This window comes from Leuciscus leuciscus (genome assembly GCF_965113295.1).
Source record: "Leuciscus leuciscus genome assembly, chromosome: 11".
Taxonomy (NCBI): domain Eukaryota; kingdom Metazoa; phylum Chordata; class Actinopteri; order Cypriniformes; family Leuciscidae; genus Leuciscus; species Leuciscus leuciscus.
Window position 1 is genome coordinate 27,761,927 of NC_138735.1, and position 18,265 is coordinate 27,780,191.

Consider the following 18,265-nt stretch of genomic DNA (forward strand, 5'->3'; position numbering starts at 1 on the left):
CAAACATGTCCTGCAACAAAAAGTTTTTAAAGTTCGTTTTTCAATACTTTCATTCGTATTTATTTATGTTGGTAGTGGCGCATTAAATGACTTTCTCTTTCACACATTCATACGCATTCAAACATGTCCTGCAACAACACCAAGTTCTGACAGTTCTTGAAGTGTCTCTTCTCGTGTGCTGGTAGGCGTTCATGCACACCCGACTTCTCCTCAAATAGGAGCCCGGGCGGAACACGTGACAGCCTCTGGACATTCACTGGCTTCTGGAAGGGGGCGTTGATGCTGTGACGCGAGCCGCGCGCTAGTACTTATTCACGGGGACGGCAGAGTTTCGATAGAGAGCTACGAGGACTTTAACACCTGTGCGAGAGACAGCCAGACTTTTGGAGATACGCGCTGGTTGCGCGAAACAGGGTGTGATTGCTCGAGACACTTTTGGGTTTTTTAAACTGCCAGGGGACTCGGAAGGGATCTGCTGATTTTGGTACCATCTGAGTGAGTTTCGCTACGTCCATGTCTGACATATACAATCTGGACTCGCAGTGCGTAACGCCACCATGCAACATGAGCTGGGCCATGGAGCCTGCCAATTTCTATGATAATAAAGTGATGCCAGGGGATGCAAAACCCGGGGGCGAGCATGGCATGCCCCAGGACAATAATAACAACAACAACAACAGCAGCAGCAACATGATGGAGCTCAGTAATGCTCCTGCCATCTACGACGATGAGAGCGCGATCGACTTCAGCACCTACATCGAGTCCATGTCCACGGTCCCGCTGGAGATCTGCAACGACGAGCTCTTTGCAGACTTGTTCAACAACACCATGAAGCAAGAAAAGCCTGACTTTTACACGGAGGGCATCGGCGGCTTTGCGCAAAAGAGCTCGGAGAGGCTCCAGCACCAGGACGGGGGGTTTGGCAAGGGCGCGTTTTGCGCACCGATCAAGAGGGAGTCGGACTGGAGCGACAGCGACCAATCCTCATTCTTACCATCTCAGATCGAGACGTGCGCGCAGACGTCCGTGAGCCTCATGCACACGGGACAACCCACACCTCCCACCACACCTGAGCCAGAACCCGTTAGCCACAGGAGGCCGGGGAAGGAAAAGGGCAAAAAGAATGTCGACAGGCACAGCAATGAGTATCGGCAGCGGCGCGAGAGGAACAACATCGCCGTGCGTAAAAGCAGGGACAAGGCGAAGCAGCGCAACATGGAGATGCAGCATAAGATGATCGAGCTGAACGCGGAGAACGAACGCCTGCACAAAACGATAGATCAGCTGTCGCGAGAACTAGGCAGCCTCAGAAACTTCTTCAAACAGAGACCCGAACTTTCGTTTGGGACGGCGGCACGCGCGGCTGTTGACAGTCGGTGACGCGCGTCAGAAAACCTGCCAAAACATACCTCAGTGAACTTGAATTACTATGTTCTTCTGTAGCAGACGTGCATTAAGTTACGCATTGGATGATGGACTTTGGCACCGCATGGTGTCGTGATTCTTTTTGTGAATGTTTTTGTATTCTAAATTATTACAGAAAAAAGCTTCATATATGTTTTTATGGTACTTGTTTTATAATTCCCCCAAACTTCGTATTAATGCGAGAGCATGTTTGAAATTGTACAGTGTGTACAAATGTATAATAAAACGACGTCAAATTTCAAAAAGATCCATGTGAACGCGCATGTGTGCAAGGGGGTGGGTCTGAGGGGGCGTGGTCCTTTGAAAGGTCCAGCTGTCAATCAGTTCAACGATTGTCATATGGGGTTTAAGGAATGGCGATTATGGATTTATGAGTAATGTTTGCTGTAAACATTAGAGAGACACATTCATGTTTTGTTCTACAACATATACTATGCTGTCAGACATCAAAGGCACATTTCGAAGCGGTTGTTTCTGCTTTTAAAAAGTTGGAAAAAGAAAAAAAAGAAGGGCTACAACTACCACAAAGGTGAAAGTTTAAGTGCTTGATGAATTGAACAGCAATTTACATAAAAAAAAAACCCCAATGGTATTCACAGGTGAAGCATACTTAATGTATTCATTGCTTACAATATCTATAAATGTTCTTTTACTTTAAAATCATTTGTTGTCGAGTGGAAAAGGTGTAGCATTTTATACTAGTTTACAGTCAGACATGGCCCTAGATTCATTAATGTGACCACTTAAGAATCAATTCACTGGCATAAATAATGATAATCATTAACCATAGTACAAATGTCCATAGAGCATATGTGATATACAAATGAGCATAGATCATTGTTGTAGTGTAATGATTATCAGTGAGTCAAGTAGGAATAAAATTATCAGTCAAAATAATCAGTTATCAGTCATTTAAAAATTATCTATTGAAATGGTTGTGAGAAAAAAAAAACATTGGTTGATCTTTAATGAAAATGAGTTCAGTTATTTGGAGACATAACACTTTATTTATAGTGAATGTAAGTATTCAACTGTCATAGAGAGCAATACATCAATAAGGCAGATCAGAGCTTGTTTAAACTTTCTTTTTTGTTCAAATAATTTAACTTAAACCATCATAATGTGGCTAGAAGCGACTTTTGGCATTTGATTGACAACAACAAATGTATTTTATCAGCTTATACTGGGCATCACATGAGCATCTTTCATACAAATATTAATGAGATTGTGGTTTCAAAACTACAGGGTCCAGAATGATCGTTCAAAACAATAATTTGGTTCAGGTGTAAGAGTTAATCTGGCACTATGCCCTTTTCTCCTTTTGTTTATTTACATACATTTGGAAGTAAGGCAAGACACAATATTAACAGATGAGTGTGCTAGTCAGCGCAGGTCAAAGGATAACTCCTCCAAACCCATCCAAACTGTGTGACTTCTGTTCACCACATGGACCAAGGTGCTGAGAGGACCGATCTCCGACCCAAGAACATTCTCCACACTGTAACCCTGTCAAACAAACACATCACACAAAACAAACAATTACCTCTCAATTAAAAACAGAAACAGAGTGACTTCTGTCTAGGCCAGATTCTTACCTCAAGACACCTTGTCGAGTTCAAGAGAGAATGAATGGTCTTTTGCTGCAACTGAAACATGCACATGAATGCATTAATATCATAATATGATTCACACAATGTGGCAGGAATACTATATGAAGCATTAATATTTTCTGGTAATCTACACACACAGCCGGAAATCAACCCTTGTCTGACCTCGTCTAATCAAGCATTTTGAGAAATTTGCACTTGACAGCCGTTGTTTGACAGCGTTAGACAAGATAATCCAAAGGCTTTATTAATGTAAATGCACTGGTTATTTTACACGAGGATAGTTGTATCAATCAAACGCATTAAAAAATAGCTTAGCGTTAAGTAAATCAGTATTAATTTAGACTTTATAAGACAATCAGTCTTGGTGTTTCTTGAAGAAACAAGTGAAAATAACATTCTGACATTTAAGAGCAGAATATATAAACTTTCCCTTTCATGCTTCAGTTACTCAGTGGTCCAAAATAGTAGTATGCTTCATAAGTTTATTCTAGATCAGTGGGTGTGAAACACATTTCTGATAACACACGAGGGGTATCTTGTTAAATCTGTTCCATAATATGCAGCCCTCCGCTAATCGCTGAAATTTCCAGGAAACAGAACAGAAAGAAGATAAACTCTCGATGACTAGTTTCTGCACGAGTGATTAAATCATGCTAGCTTCACTTTCTCGAGTGTTTATGTTCATCCTTCTAACGTAATTTGAGATGCAGATACAGATGTCTTAGAGTTTGTTGTCAAGGAGAGTCGAATTAGAATCTTGAAGAAAAATATTTGACATAAAATGCACTTCTGATTTTTTGACCCAATTAAACACCCCATTCCCATTACTAACACATAACGTGAAAATGTCTCATTAGAGTTACAATATTTATTCCCACTATGTGAATAAAGGTAACGCAGGTGAAAGCATCTCACCTTGACTTTGACGGTACAGTGGCTCAGCGAGGGGCAGCTCAGAAACACCTCCAGCTGCATCTTTATGGTCGCTTCATCCATCACTGCTCCACACACTAAACAGAGGAATCCTTTTCTAGAAACCAGCAAACCAACACAGATGCAACTTTTATTGTTGTTGTTGTTCAAATGTTTGAGTCTTTTTCAGTTCGAGGGCTCAAAGGCACCATGATTTATCCCTTCGGCTTTACTATTACACTGGAATGTGAAAACAATTTAGCCGTGCAGTGGGTTGTGATTAAACTCACAGTAATGGAGGCATCTAACACATTAACTCTGAACAGACACGGGTCAACAACCTTATGGACCGTATAAGACGAACACATGCATCCGGCATTCCATGAGGTCGACATGCAACAGTGTTCTCGTCCTGTTTTACTTGACATTTCATTTCATATGTGGGATTTGAAGAGTTATTTCACATGCACATAAATTAGCCAATTACAACCAATCATAATAGAGCCCATTTAAATACTGAAGTTGTAAAAGCACACTATAATAAATGTGTTTAAAATTCCATTATTCTTATGGAATATTGCCGTATTTATCATAAATGATTTATCCATGCACATAATATTTTGGTTTAATTCATGTGCCTTATAATCTTTAATCAAAGTAACTTCCTCTCCCTCTTGCAGCGACATCGCTTTTCTCTAATGACGCGTTTACTGGCGTGAGGGCGGGGCGACCTGTCACTCACATGAGATCCACCAATAGCAAACCACAACCATCCAACCAGCCAATCAAATCCACACGGGCAAAATCAGGTCTTGCCCTACATTTCTTTTCTTGGTTGAGAAGCCAATTCACTAGGATATATGGAAGAAAAGTCCGTTTCATAACGACTTTAATCTTAAGGGTCAAAGAGAAGGGAGAAAAATGGTCATGTCAGACTAAATCATAAGTGTTTTTTGTGGCTTCAGGAACAAAACAAAATGCCACAAACATGTCCCCTAAAATGCACTTTGGGAAAATTAAATTTCCTAACTTAGTAAAGAAAGCATTTGGGACTCAATAAACACTTCATTTTATAAGATGGTACAAGAAGAAATTTGCAGCTGTAATAATGTCTGTAGGCATTTCTACACAACATTGGTATTAAAGTTCTTCCTTACAGTGCTTAACACTTTAAGAGAACACTTTTTTTTCTTATTGTGAACAACATTTCACGAATCTAAAGAACCTTTTGTGTAATGGAAAGGTTCTATGGATCGTACATGTTCTTTATGGAACTGTAGATACCAATAAAGAACCTTTATATCTAAATCTGTCCGCATATCACTGGTTTGGACTTAGAACCGGTCTAGCACAGAACTTTGGACTTACTGTTTTTCTCGAGTCTCTAACCGGCAGCTCTCACACCGGCTGCAGGTGGGCCAGGAGAACGCTGTGCTTTCGTCCACCGCAACAATCACACCTGCACATTAACATATGCAAATCACACATTCATTACAATTATTTCATTGATATAATTGACTTAAATCACTTTGCTGGATGATTGCAGGATAAACAGTGCATTGTGTTAGTATCTAACAAAGTTATATGTAATAATACTAGTTTCCATTAGCTACTTATGAATAAGCACATTCTGCTATTTTTACACTTCTGATTTAACCTCAAAGCCAATACTACTGTGAAATTATGAAATACTATACCCAAAGGAATCATGGCACATCAACATAAATAGTTTTTGTTTCTTCAAACTTCTTCAAACTTTCAAATTTAGGACATTTTCTGGCAAATAACATCATACAAGCAGTAACACGCAGCACACAAGGACACATCTATGTTAGATAATACACAACAGGCAGAGTGATAAGACCCCTGCGTGAACCTCTGCTCTCTGGAGAATCCTCCGGCACGCAGCCAGGAGCTGAAGTTGCTGACCACTGCAGAAGATTATTTGTGCTTGTTACACTTTCGAGTCAGATGATTTGTCTTATCTACAGGGTGAGAGAGATTCAAAGTCTAACATGGAGTGTCAAATATCACATTTCTGTTCTTCAACAGAACATGGAACAACATGAACATAATGCCTGCATGAAACCTGTGAGAGCGTCAGTGTGGATTAACATAACATAACATAACATAACATATAACATAACATAACATTACATAACATAACATATTACATAACATATAACATAACATATAACATTTAACATAACATATAATAACATATAACATAACATTACATCATAACATAACATATAACATAACATATAACATACAACATAACATAAAACATAACATAACATATAACATATAACTTATAACATAACATATAACATACAACATAACATAAAACATAACATAACACAACATATAACATATAACATAACATATAACAACATATAACACACAACATACAACATAACATAACATAACATATAACATAAAACATAACATAACATATAACATACAACATAACATAAAACATAACATATAACATACAACATAACATAAAACATAACATATAACATACAACATAACATAAAACATAACATATAACATAACATATAACATAAAACATAACATAACACAACACAACATATAACATAACATATAACACAACTCATAACATATAACATAACATAACATATAACATAACATAAAACATAACATAACATATCATAAAATATAACAAAACATAACATAACATAACAACATATAACATAACATAACATAACATAAAATATAACAAAACATAACATAACATAACATAAAACATATACCATACCATACCATACCATACCATACCATACCATACCATAACATAACATAACATAACATAACATAACATAACATAACATAACATAACATATAACATAACATAACATAACACATAACATAACAGATTGGTTTTAGTGATTATGCTTATTCTGCATTCGGAAAGGCGGTGAAACAAATGATTGTCAAAAATTATCCATAATTGGGGATCATTTACAGAATGAAAAACAATACAGTGAGATTGCATCACTTTGCATGAGTTAAAATAATATAAGAGAATGAACAGAGCACTTTGTAACAAAATGAGACTTTTATATCTCAAAACCGGGCAAAAAGACAACTTTCCTTCAATGTGGGGGAGAAAGATCTTTAAAAAGGAAAAGCACATGACAAACCACAAGAAGGTCCCTAACAAAGCATCAAGAACAAAGCCTGAGCCAACAAACAACTGGTTTCGTTTAAATGGACAAACATGTTGTATCCCCCGGAGAGCTGGTTCTGTCAGGCTGGACCGCACCAACTCCTCAAAAACAGGGGAGGCTATGAGGGGAATATACCAACCTGTGACAGAGCAGAGAGAGTATGGGAGGGTTTCTGGACCCAGGTGATCCAGTATTATGGGCTGTGGTATGGAGAAAGACGGGTCCTCTGGCTCCAGCTGGATTACTGTCAGATCCCAGCAGAATATCTGACCTGGTTTAGTGAAAGGAGCATAATGTCACAGAACGTTCTATGTGTGGTTTTAAGGAAAGACAACATGAAGATTTACGTAGGAAACCTCTAAATCTCAAAATAGTTCAGATATGAAGAAGCAGAACCAGAGAGATTTTCTGCTTGAATGGATTCCATCCAGAAATGCTGAACTTTTCCTTAAAAAAAAAAAAAACGACAAACTGAACTTTTCATGCATTAAAATCTCATGAAAACATGTCCAGGTCATATTTCAACCCCCCCCCAAAAAAATCTAAAGGGGAAACAACATTGCATAAACCAAATGAAGCCTATTTTTTTGGACCATTACGATTTTGTGGCATTATTTACAATTAAGCACAAATTCCAATATGATTTGCTTTGTATTTATTATAAATATTTAAATTACTTATCTAAATAAATACTACAATGACACATAAATACATTATATAAAAATATTTATCATAATTTATAAACTTGATAAAATAATATTTTCACATTACATTAATAAGAATTTTCATGAAAATGTCAATGCAAAAGAAATCTTAACGGTCCAAAAGTTCTAATACTATCATTGTGATTGAATGAACCAGCAATTAGCAAGTCCCAATAAAAAAAGCTGTGCACGAGACACGTGATGCATTCCTGTATGTCTGTGTGATGAAATACCATGCTCCTTCACTGCATCTCTGAACTTCAGAACGGGCTGTTGCTGCAGGGCGTCCAGGGCTCGTGTTACTGAGCTCCGGATCAGGCAGGACGGGCTCACACACACGGCTACGGTTCTCCCGTTTCCCTCTGTGTTTGGCTCCGTTTGGAGACTGGGATCTGTCACAAACAGCAGCATCTCCATTTCGCCTGCATTTGAGCTCTGCAAGACCAGGATGCATGCGACAATCAGTGCATTTTATTGAATAAATGAATATGAACCGACTGGAGGGTTTGAGATTAGCACTGGAATATACAGTAAGACTTTTAATGCGTAATGCACATTTTCTCTTCTCAAAAATGTGAAGATAATTGATGAAATGTGCGAATTCTACATAAATACTGCAAAATTGTGTAATTTGAGTATAGAAATTCAAGGATAAAACAGTTATATTTCAATATGAAAAAATAATTTCTATATTAGATTATACTATAATATTTATTATAGTATTTTTCTTTAATAAATGACATGGATATTGGCCCTTAACTACATTATTTTAACATTCATTTGTAAATAAAACTGTTGTCTGCATCACATTAATCTGTCATTATTACAGGAATAATGCGTTTCCCTGGAAATTTTCCCAGACAGACTGTTCATTCATACACCTACGCAAAAACAAAGCAGAGCAAATAAAAACAAAACACATTCATCTACTGTTTATCTCCTGTCCACATTAGTATGCAACCATGACCCTTAACCTCAAATAAAATAAATCCCAGGTTATCAAAGTCCAAAGTCAAAGGGTTTGCAAGATCAATCATGTAGATTGTCACAGGATGATGTCACTTACGGTAAGCTAACGTTAAACAGTGCGTAAAGCTTTCCAAAAGCTTTTCCAAAGGTGTACAGTTTGGAAGCTTCCCTGAAGGGGGAAAGACTTGGCAAATGTGCTGGGAAAACAGCTATGGCGGGTTCTTAAGAAAAGACAATCCAAAGGCAAAGCTAAGGCATAACCAGGCATGTCAAGGTGCTCCACAAAGATATGGCTATGATGAAAATGATTATCTGATTTATGCATTTATTGCTAAAATTAGTTTAAGAAAACATTACCAATATATGTTTATGGACCACAGTGGCCCGAAAGCTGCAACGAAATCTCAACGATTCATCCTAAAAAACAAAGACAGAACAAGTCATTAGTAAATCAACTTAGATTAAAAGAACATTGTTTCATGGTTTGTACACAAGTCTTCTTGTTGTAAACTAAAAACTAAACTAAAACTAAATCTATTAAAAAAAATGTAAAGCTAAAATAGATGAAAAATGAAAATTAGAAAAGTTGAAGTGCTAAAATTATTAAAACTGAAATAAAAATAAAGCTAAATAGAAAAATAGGTTATAAAATTACAAAAGCACATACATTTTTTTACTAACCACCTAAAATGAAAATATAAAAAATATATATAAAAATAAAAGCTCATTCAAAATATGAATAAAAAATATAATATTGTATAAAATTACCCTGTGTATAAACTTACACTCTTCCACACCTTTTGACTAATTCCAATTTTAAAAATGTGATTTAACATTACTGGATAAAGATTTGTTTTATTATCATTCATTTATAAAGACTGCACTCACAAAGACTAATATCCAGCCAATTAAATATTTTTATAAATATTTTTACAAATAAATAAAAATAATTTACTGTAAAAATCTTCAACACTTTTTAAAGAAAATCTCATGTCTGGAAATGGAAATTCTTTGAAGAGGCCATATCATGCCCTTTTACAGAGTCTTGATTTTGTTTCTGGGCTCTATCCCACTCTGTCAGTAATGCTCTGTTTAGTTCCTGTCTCTATGAAGCCCCTCCCTCTGAAAAGAGCAATGTGCTCCGATTGGTCGGGTGGACCAGTGTATTGTGACTGGTCAGCCGCTTGGAGCATGTTTTAGAAATGTCCCGCCCCTTACCATGAGCACGAGTTTTAGCTTCTCAGGTGTAAACACCAACAACGGTGTTTGCTTTGCCTTATCAATTCGAGCTCAAGTCAGATAAAGAAAATGTAGAAGGACAAGCGGATCGACCAGAACCACCTTTGCAAGCACGACTTAAACAGGAGGTTTCACAGTGGTACACTTTATTTTGTAATTCTCTTATACTTTTTATATGCAATGTTGTTTGGGGTTGTACTGTTCAGGAACAGTGATACAAATACATTTTAACCACTGTTTCCTAAGTTTGTCTGCCTTATGAAAGCCAGAAAAAAAGGGGGTTTAGATTTAAGGGTGGAATAAACAGCATTTCTTGGACATAGCAACAACAGATTACTAAAGCCCCCGATATACTCACGGCGAAGTTCTTTTTCGTTCTTCACTTTGGGGTAAAAAGAAGTTTGAAACATGTGACCAGCGGTATACTGTTGGTGTTTAGATGAATATGTTAATATATAACAAAAATGACAGCGATGTGAAAGCAGCAGTTAAGAAAGCATCTGATCACGTGATCATGTGGATGTCTGCATCAGCTTATTGTTACGTTATACAATAGATCGTTATAAAATAGATCACTTTAGAGCAAGCAGCTTTACAGTATTAAACAATATAAACAGCGTCAGTGTCTCTCTCAATTAGAATTATAACTTCAGTTTCTACTATAAAGCGGCTCTCCAGTGTGTTCATGTTTTTTCTCGTGGACGTCCGACCTCGAGGAGCTGAACCGAAGAAATGAAAAGATTTCCACCTCAAAGAAGGCGGAGCCCCAGAGGTGTTTACCAGCAAGAGCGAACTTTCCGGAAGGTTCACTTTGTCAAGCTGTTTCGATCTCCCGAAACGAACACAAAACGAACGGCCTGATTTTGTTTGAAATGACGTCACACAATTCGTTCTCCGATTTCACTTGAAGTATATCGGGGCCTTAACACAACTTAACCAGGCCTTGTCCCAATTTTTGCGTATGTCTCGGGCGGGAATTATTTAAAATGAGGAATACTGTGATGTGTACGAATCCCGCAGGAAAACTCAATAATCGTTTCATGGCTATTAGAAACACTTATTGATAAAGAGAATAACTCCCTTTGAAGTGGACTTTGTGCTTTGCAGATATTTTCATGCTCAAACAGCAACAATACACACTAAGGAAAGTTGAAAATGTAAAAAGCATAATAGGTCCTCTTTAAAATTCCTTGATACTTTTCAGATTTTTCTTTATTTTGTTCTTTATTTTTTAAGAATGTGTGATAAAAGACATTTCTGCCAATCCGTTAGTAATGATGACATAATTCTGAGTGCTGTACCTGAAGGATCTCTCTTAGCGTCTGAAGCACAGGTGGTCGGTACAGAGGAGATTCAGCCTGTCTTGATACCGGAACCATGTGACCCTGCTGGATGCTCAGCCTATAGCAGAAACTGGGTGGCGGGACTCGATCCTGGAATGCACAGAATGCCCTGATTATATAAAAATCAAAGTAGATAGTTCAGAGGGGTCATTTAATGGAAATAAATATCATTTACTTGTTTCACTCAACGTAGTTACCTTCAACTCAGATTTTATTATAGAAAATAAACAGAAAAAGACGCTCATGAAGAAACCTCTATAAGCTCATTAACATATGCCTGCCCACATTTGCATAATACCGCTCTGGAATAAAAACAGTGCTAACAGTGAAAGTTCAAAAAGAAGTGTCTTTCAAGACATAAAATACTACGAATAGTATAAAACAGTCCCTTTAAATATGCCTAAAGTGCTGCTTTTTTAAACCCGAGGTAGAAAAGAAAGTTTTAGGTCTAATAAAAGATGAAACTTCTACTTATCTGTCATGACGAGCAACACAATATGTTCAAAACAACCAGATCTTATAGGGGAAATTTGAAGATGCAGTTAACATTCATGATATTCTGATCTCTAGGTCAGTGTAAAAGTCTATGGGATTTGTTGCCCATGTTATCACCAGCTAGGTGAAAATCTGACGTATAAAAGTAACAGCTGCATGATTTATCATTCCCGTCCGTAGCACAAACGATAATGACAGAGTTACTAACTGTTAGTAAGAGAAACTGCAGTAATGTTTGTCTAAGCAACCACCGCTAATAAGTAATTTTGTATCTTTGAGCTATGAAGGTTTATTTACATGTCCTTTGGTTAAGTATCCAGCGTGGTTGTTTTGAAATGAATCTTCCAGAAGCAGGAGGTATGTGCGATAAATATGAAGTAAACACGGCTGTGATTTATGATGTGATCTGAAGACCTACGCTGGGAGACTGTGGCAGACCGTCATGAGATTCTGGATCAACCGGAGGAGGCCACAAACTGTCAATCATACTGAAGAGCAAAGAACATCTGGCAAAGAGAAGAACAGATTGGGACAAAGTTTCAATCTCTGAACGTTCATATTCACGGATCCTTCCAGAAACAGGGGAGCTAAAGGTGGAGTGTTTACAATGTCAGTCTCATTAGCTTCGGTTAGACTGACGTGCTGCCAAGTTGAGCTTCTATTGCAGATGAACAGTGTCTGCTGACAAGAACGAGATCAGTTACACTAGCAGGCTGAGGCTTGTTCACACACACACACACACACACACACACACACACACACACACGCACGTGCACGCACACATACACCACAGAAGTAAACAGTCTGTCATTAAAACATTCCAGAATTAAATTATTTCTATTGAAAATGGTGATCATTTAATATTTGGTAGGCTAGCTGTTAACACTCCAATTACGAGTTTATGCGTCTAAAATAACATTTCAGACAGACTGACATACAGACAAAAGGACAGAGATCAGCTTCGTCTGTGTTCGACTTCAATGACTGGCAGATAAACACTCCCACAATCCCACAATTATAAAGGATACGGCATAAGTAGGTAACAGGGTTATTATTATTTTTTATTTATTTTTTTATTTCAAGCAAATAGTGTGACAACAGAAAAAAATACATAATAATAATAAGAATAATAATAGTAAGAATAATAACTTATACACTTATGCTTGAAATGGAGTGGGGAGAAGTAAAACTTATTGAACCCCACCCCAGTCTGTCAAAGAATACAAACAAAATAGCTGCTTCCTACTTCAACTATCTCCAAGAGAGAAGGAAAAATACAATTATTTATATATATATAAAAAAATAGTAATAATAATACCTCATTAAGAAACAGTATTATAGTTGCACATATGCAAAACCCCACATACATACTATACATATTCATACAGATATTACCTCAGGTAACAATGAATATCAAATACCAACAATGGTAGACGTAATACCACAAGGGTAAATAACAACTAATCCAACACTCCACACAATATGAATACAATCAAACCTCATTATCATTGTAATGGGACCAGACCTTTTGTTTGTAAAGACGTTTGAAAAGGTGAATGTTTTGACATTGCTTAAATTCAAGCCCCAAATTATTCCACAAAGTAACCCCACATACAGACATAGAAAAACTCCTCCTGGTGGAACCCGCCATTGGGACCACAAAGTTCCCAAATCCTCTCAAATTGTACGACTGCTCTTTGGGAGAAAACATGTTTTGAACGTTCACAGGTAATAAATAGTGATATGCTTTAAACATGAACTGTGCATTATATAATTTTACGAGATCCTGCATTTTTAATAACTTTGATTTAAGAAAGAGAGGATTTGTGTGTTCAAAATAGGCAGCCTTGTGTATAATTCGTACAGCCCTTTTCTGTAGCAAAAAAAGTGATTGTATTACATTTTTGTAATTATTATTAACTAAATTATAAAAACATTTTTGTTCATTGGAATTAAGCTGATTAAGCTAAACATTAGATGGAAAAACTAAACTGAAATATAGAAATATAGGCAAATAACTGAAATAAGTTTGATCTATTATAAAGCAAAAAAAAAAAATTCTAAATTTGTCAAAATATAAATGAAAAAAGCACAACTTAAAAATTTTACTAAATTGAAAACGTAAAAATAAATGAAAATAAAACCTAATTCAAAATATTAATAAAAACTATAATAGTATTTAAACAATACTAAAATAACACTGCTCATTTAGCTACGCTTTAGCTCATGTGGGCTTCAAAGGTTCTAGAAATTTAGTTAAGAATAAAACTGGGTAACACTATTTCATTGGTATACTTTAGACATTCTACTAACTATAAGTAACTTTGCAACTACATGTCAAATTATTCTACTAACCCGAACCCTAAACTAACAGTCTTCTGCAGTCTACTAATACTCTAATGAGAGTTAGTTAACATGTAGTTGACAATTTACTTTTTAAAATTTGGCTAAAATGTGTTCAAATAAAGGATCAGGTTCATTTTAGCAATTAGATCCTCCTTGCTGAAGGGTTCTCGAGTCGCTATATCAGAAGTTCTTGATGATTCATTACAGGTTCATCAGTTCAGCATAACGATTCTTCATTCTTAAAAGCTCCCATACTGTACATAGTGGAGCTTAAAAACCGTTTCTGAACCATGTGTGTGCCTCAGTGCTGAATGATCTGATCATCCACAACCAGTTCCACAGCTGTCTTAATCACAGTCTAGCTCTCCTCTTCCTGTGACCCGCTCAACCGCCCTATCCAGTCCAGCGGGGCGAGAAACACGGCCGAAAACGCTCAGAGACGCAGACTAAAATGAAGATTTTAATGTCTTGCAGTGCAGACAATCGTACTGTTCCTTTCCGGAGAAAGTCCTGAGCATTAACTCTAAAAACACTCACCTTTCCAACCTGAGAATTTAGATTTTCTTGAAACAGCATTCAGAAGTAAACAGACAAGATGAAACAAAGAGAAGATGAGCAAGATGACTGTCAGAATGTGTTATGCAGAGACATGTTTAACCGATCCAAACATGTACAAAATGATTTATTTGTTGTTCACTGAAAATAAATAAATAAATACTATTCTGACATCATTTACTCACTCTCACGTCTCTCCAAACTAAACTAACTAAAACAAAAACTATTAAAAACTTTTTTGTTAACTGAAATAATGCTGAAATAAAATATAAATATTAAAAGAAAACCGTAAACAATACAAAAGTATTAGAAATAAGTTGAAGCGGAAAGAATAACCTACAGTATAAAGGGCAAACTAAAAGATTACCATAAAATATGGGATCTTTTTATACATTTTCTGGAAAATAACCAAATATCGATACAGGCAATATTAGATACCTCTCACTCCACTGATTGATACTGATGTATATATGATGTGCTTATGTATTTGAAAATATGTGGACATGTCTGTCTTAGCCTTTGTATAATAACTTTACTATACCTGTGTAACTGATTTTTTGGATGCTGAAGGGTGTGTGTGGGTGTGGGTGGGAAGATAGTTAAAATAATATATATGTTTGCATTTTTGGAAATGTTCTTGTCATGCTCCATGTTTTTCAATAAAAATATGTAAAAAAAATAAAATAAAAATAAGTTGAAGCACTAAAATTACTGATTGGAAATAAATGAAAACTAAACAAAAACTAAAACCGTAATAGAAAATAAATTAAACCTAAATAATGGTATATATATATATATAAAACTAATAAATATGACAAAAGTACAAAACAAAATGACAAAAAATGAATTATAATAGTCTATAAATAATACTAACACTGGCTTCAAAGACGTTTCTTCTATGGAAGACAACAGGAGATCCAGGCTGCTCTTTTCCATATAATGAAAGTGGATAGGGACTCAAAAAATGATAAAATTACCAAGAAAGTGGTTTATATGTGACATATGTACTAAATTCCAAAGGTTCTAAAGCGGTTCGCTAGATTTATGTGAGGAAAAGACCAGAAGTTAAGATGGTATCCACTGAAAATCTTCCCCTTTACTGTTTTAATTTGATTGTTTTAATTTAAATAGAATATGACAGGTATATGACAGGAAGGGAATATTATTAGTAAATAATGACTTAAAATGCATACTTTTCTTGCATATTTTTTGTGTTTAGTGTCTTTTTGGAGCTTGGCAGTCCCAGTACCCATTCACATTCATTTTATGGAAAAAAGCAGCATGAATATTTGCTATGCTTCTCTTTTTGGGTTCCATAGGAAAAAAAGCACATCGTTTTGGAGTTTTGAAATGCATGAGGCAAGTAAATGATTATAGAATTTCCATAAGTGTTTAAAATCTCTATTCACCATACAGCCATATATACACCATGAGGCCGTTGATCCCACATAAGCTGTGCATGTAGAAAAGCATCTTGAGCATTCGTGTACATGGCTCATGTTCAGATCCGTGGAAACACGTCACCAGAATTCCCATCACATGCCATCTTTAACTTAAACAACATGGATGTTAAAGGAGTGACCACGCAGACAGTCTTGAGTTAGCGGACACATGTAGCGAGATGCCAGAAATGCTTTTTGTGCGGCAGACACTCTGACACTGTGAGCTGCTAATCTGAGCCAGCGAGGGTGGAAACAGTAGCTCATATTAACTTTCAGTTCAATGGAGTGCAGGAAAGCTCACTAATGATTTACAAATAGTCCAGAAAACAGGGTGTAGGTGAGACAAAATACGAAGAAGGTAGAAACTGTTAGAAATACTAAAGAAAAAGACGAAATAGCAATAAATAAATCATTTTTATTTCTGACCATATTTGCTTTTTAATGGTTTTATTTATATTCTAAAAATACATATTACTATTCTATAAATAAATATTGCTTCATTCATAAACTTGATTTAGAAAATTCAATATTTATTTATATAAACATTTTTTGCTTTTTAATAGTTTTATTAATATTCTAAAAAAACATGTTATTATTCTATAAATGAATATTCCTTTATTCATAAACTTGTATTATACAATTCAATATTTATTTATATAAATAATATTTATATAATTAATGATACATACATTTGAAATGTTTATGTGCAAAATATATATTAATTATGTGAAAATATATATTCATAAATAATATATATATATATATATGCATAATTAACTTTTATTTCTGTCCATATTACTCTAATTTTTTAATTACTATTATATTAAATTAATTTAATACTGTGAAAATATATATTATACATATAATATATATTATAATATATAAATATATATTATACTGTGAAATTATATATTATATTGTGTGTGTGTGTATATAAATAATTTATTCATTATATACATATATAGACAATATATGACAAAATTAAATCTATATCTATATATTATTCATTTATATACAAAAATATTGCTTTATATAATATAAAGTTATGAATAAAGAATATAGTCAGAAATAAATTTTTTTTTTTTTTTATTGCTGGTTTTTCCACCTAAATCCAACTATTTCTTTAGTAGTCTATCCATTCCCTAATATCTAGATGCATGCATACTAACCTGTAAGCTGAGGCTCCAAGAAAAGAACAAAAGAAAAAAGGTAGCTTTAAGGAAGAGGAAATTAACTTGGGTGCGTTATTCTGGACAGACTTCAATTAATCCTCATTAAATGAAAAGGATGTTTTTCAGATCAGCAGGATGTTTTTAGTGTCATGTGACTTCATCACGGACTCACTTGTCGCGTGTGAGGCGCTGGACGACCCTCAGGGCCTGGAGGAGGCACACACAACCCTCCAGATGCTCAAAGTTCAGCTGGATCTCCGTCTCAGTGGACACACACTGCAGAAGAACCTCACCGAACATCCCGTAACTGTCCTGAACGAGAGCACACAACCTGACACACAAAAAGAGAAGGACAACAATCATTTAACAGCCAGTAGTAAATTATTCCTGACTCATTTACTTTGCTTTTTTTAAAAAAAACTTGTTTACTCTATTTGCACTGCTGTTATTTTACTTCTTTTGAACAATTTCTCCTTGATTTTGCAATGCAAATGTTTAGTCTTTTTGTTATGCCAATAATAAAGCATGCTAAACTGAAATTAAAATGGCAAGAAAGACAGTGGTTGAGTTTTTTTTTTTTACTGAAGGTAAAACTCCAGCAGGCATTTGAGTTTATTTGGACAAACTCTTAATGACAAACTACACTCATAAGTAAACTGCACAAAATTAAGACCTGCAAATGAGAGTCTCTGAAGCTTCATCCCAACAACAAACACTCACATCTAGATACAGATATCGTCTACAGATTAAATGTTGACTTTGGCACCAGACAGGGACTAACTAATAACTTGATCTATGGCCTGACTCGTAGCGGTCACATGGCGGTGTTTCTATACTCAAAATGATATTTTTGCAGGTA

The 18,265-nt window shown here is 35.5% G+C and overlaps 2 protein-coding genes across 3 annotated transcripts in view; one reads left to right on the top strand and one right to left on the bottom strand.

Moving 5' to 3' along the window:
- The first annotated feature begins 324 nt into the window (after nucleotides 1-324).
- Nucleotides 325-1,672, top strand: cebpd (CCAAT enhancer binding protein delta). The gene has a single exon (XM_082184182.1). The coding sequence runs from the start codon at nucleotides 514-516 to the stop codon at nucleotides 1,378-1,380; it is 867 nt and encodes a 288-aa protein (XP_082040308.1). The 5' UTR covers nucleotides 325-513; the 3' UTR covers nucleotides 1,381-1,672.
- The window catches only part of spidr (scaffold protein involved in DNA repair), a 50,658-nt gene continuing 33,894 nt past the window's right edge, over nucleotides 1,502-18,265 (bottom strand). For both annotated transcript variants that reach the window (XM_082184090.1, XM_082184089.1), the window contains exons 11-20: nucleotides 17,579-17,737; nucleotides 12,310-12,397; nucleotides 11,355-11,486; nucleotides 9,172-9,231; nucleotides 8,079-8,280; nucleotides 7,281-7,412; nucleotides 5,316-5,406; nucleotides 3,951-4,065; nucleotides 3,021-3,071; nucleotides 1,502-2,931 (exon numbers count right to left, since the gene is read on the bottom strand). In XM_082184090.1, coding sequence (XP_082040216.1) covers nucleotides 2,809-2,931; nucleotides 3,021-3,071; nucleotides 3,951-4,065; nucleotides 5,316-5,406; nucleotides 7,281-7,412; nucleotides 8,079-8,280; nucleotides 9,172-9,231; nucleotides 11,355-11,486; nucleotides 12,310-12,397; nucleotides 17,579-17,737 — 1,153 coding nt within the window. In that variant the 3' untranslated portion in view covers nucleotides 1,502-2,808. The remainder of the gene's footprint in view (nucleotides 2,932-3,020; nucleotides 3,072-3,950; nucleotides 4,066-5,315; nucleotides 5,407-7,280; nucleotides 7,413-8,078; nucleotides 8,281-9,171; nucleotides 9,232-11,354; nucleotides 11,487-12,309; nucleotides 12,398-17,578; nucleotides 17,738-18,265) is intronic.

Coding starts and splice junctions, on each gene's coding strand:
- cebpd (XM_082184182.1), top strand. CDS start 514: ATGTCTGACATATACAATCTGGACTCGCAGTGCGTAACGCCACCATGC.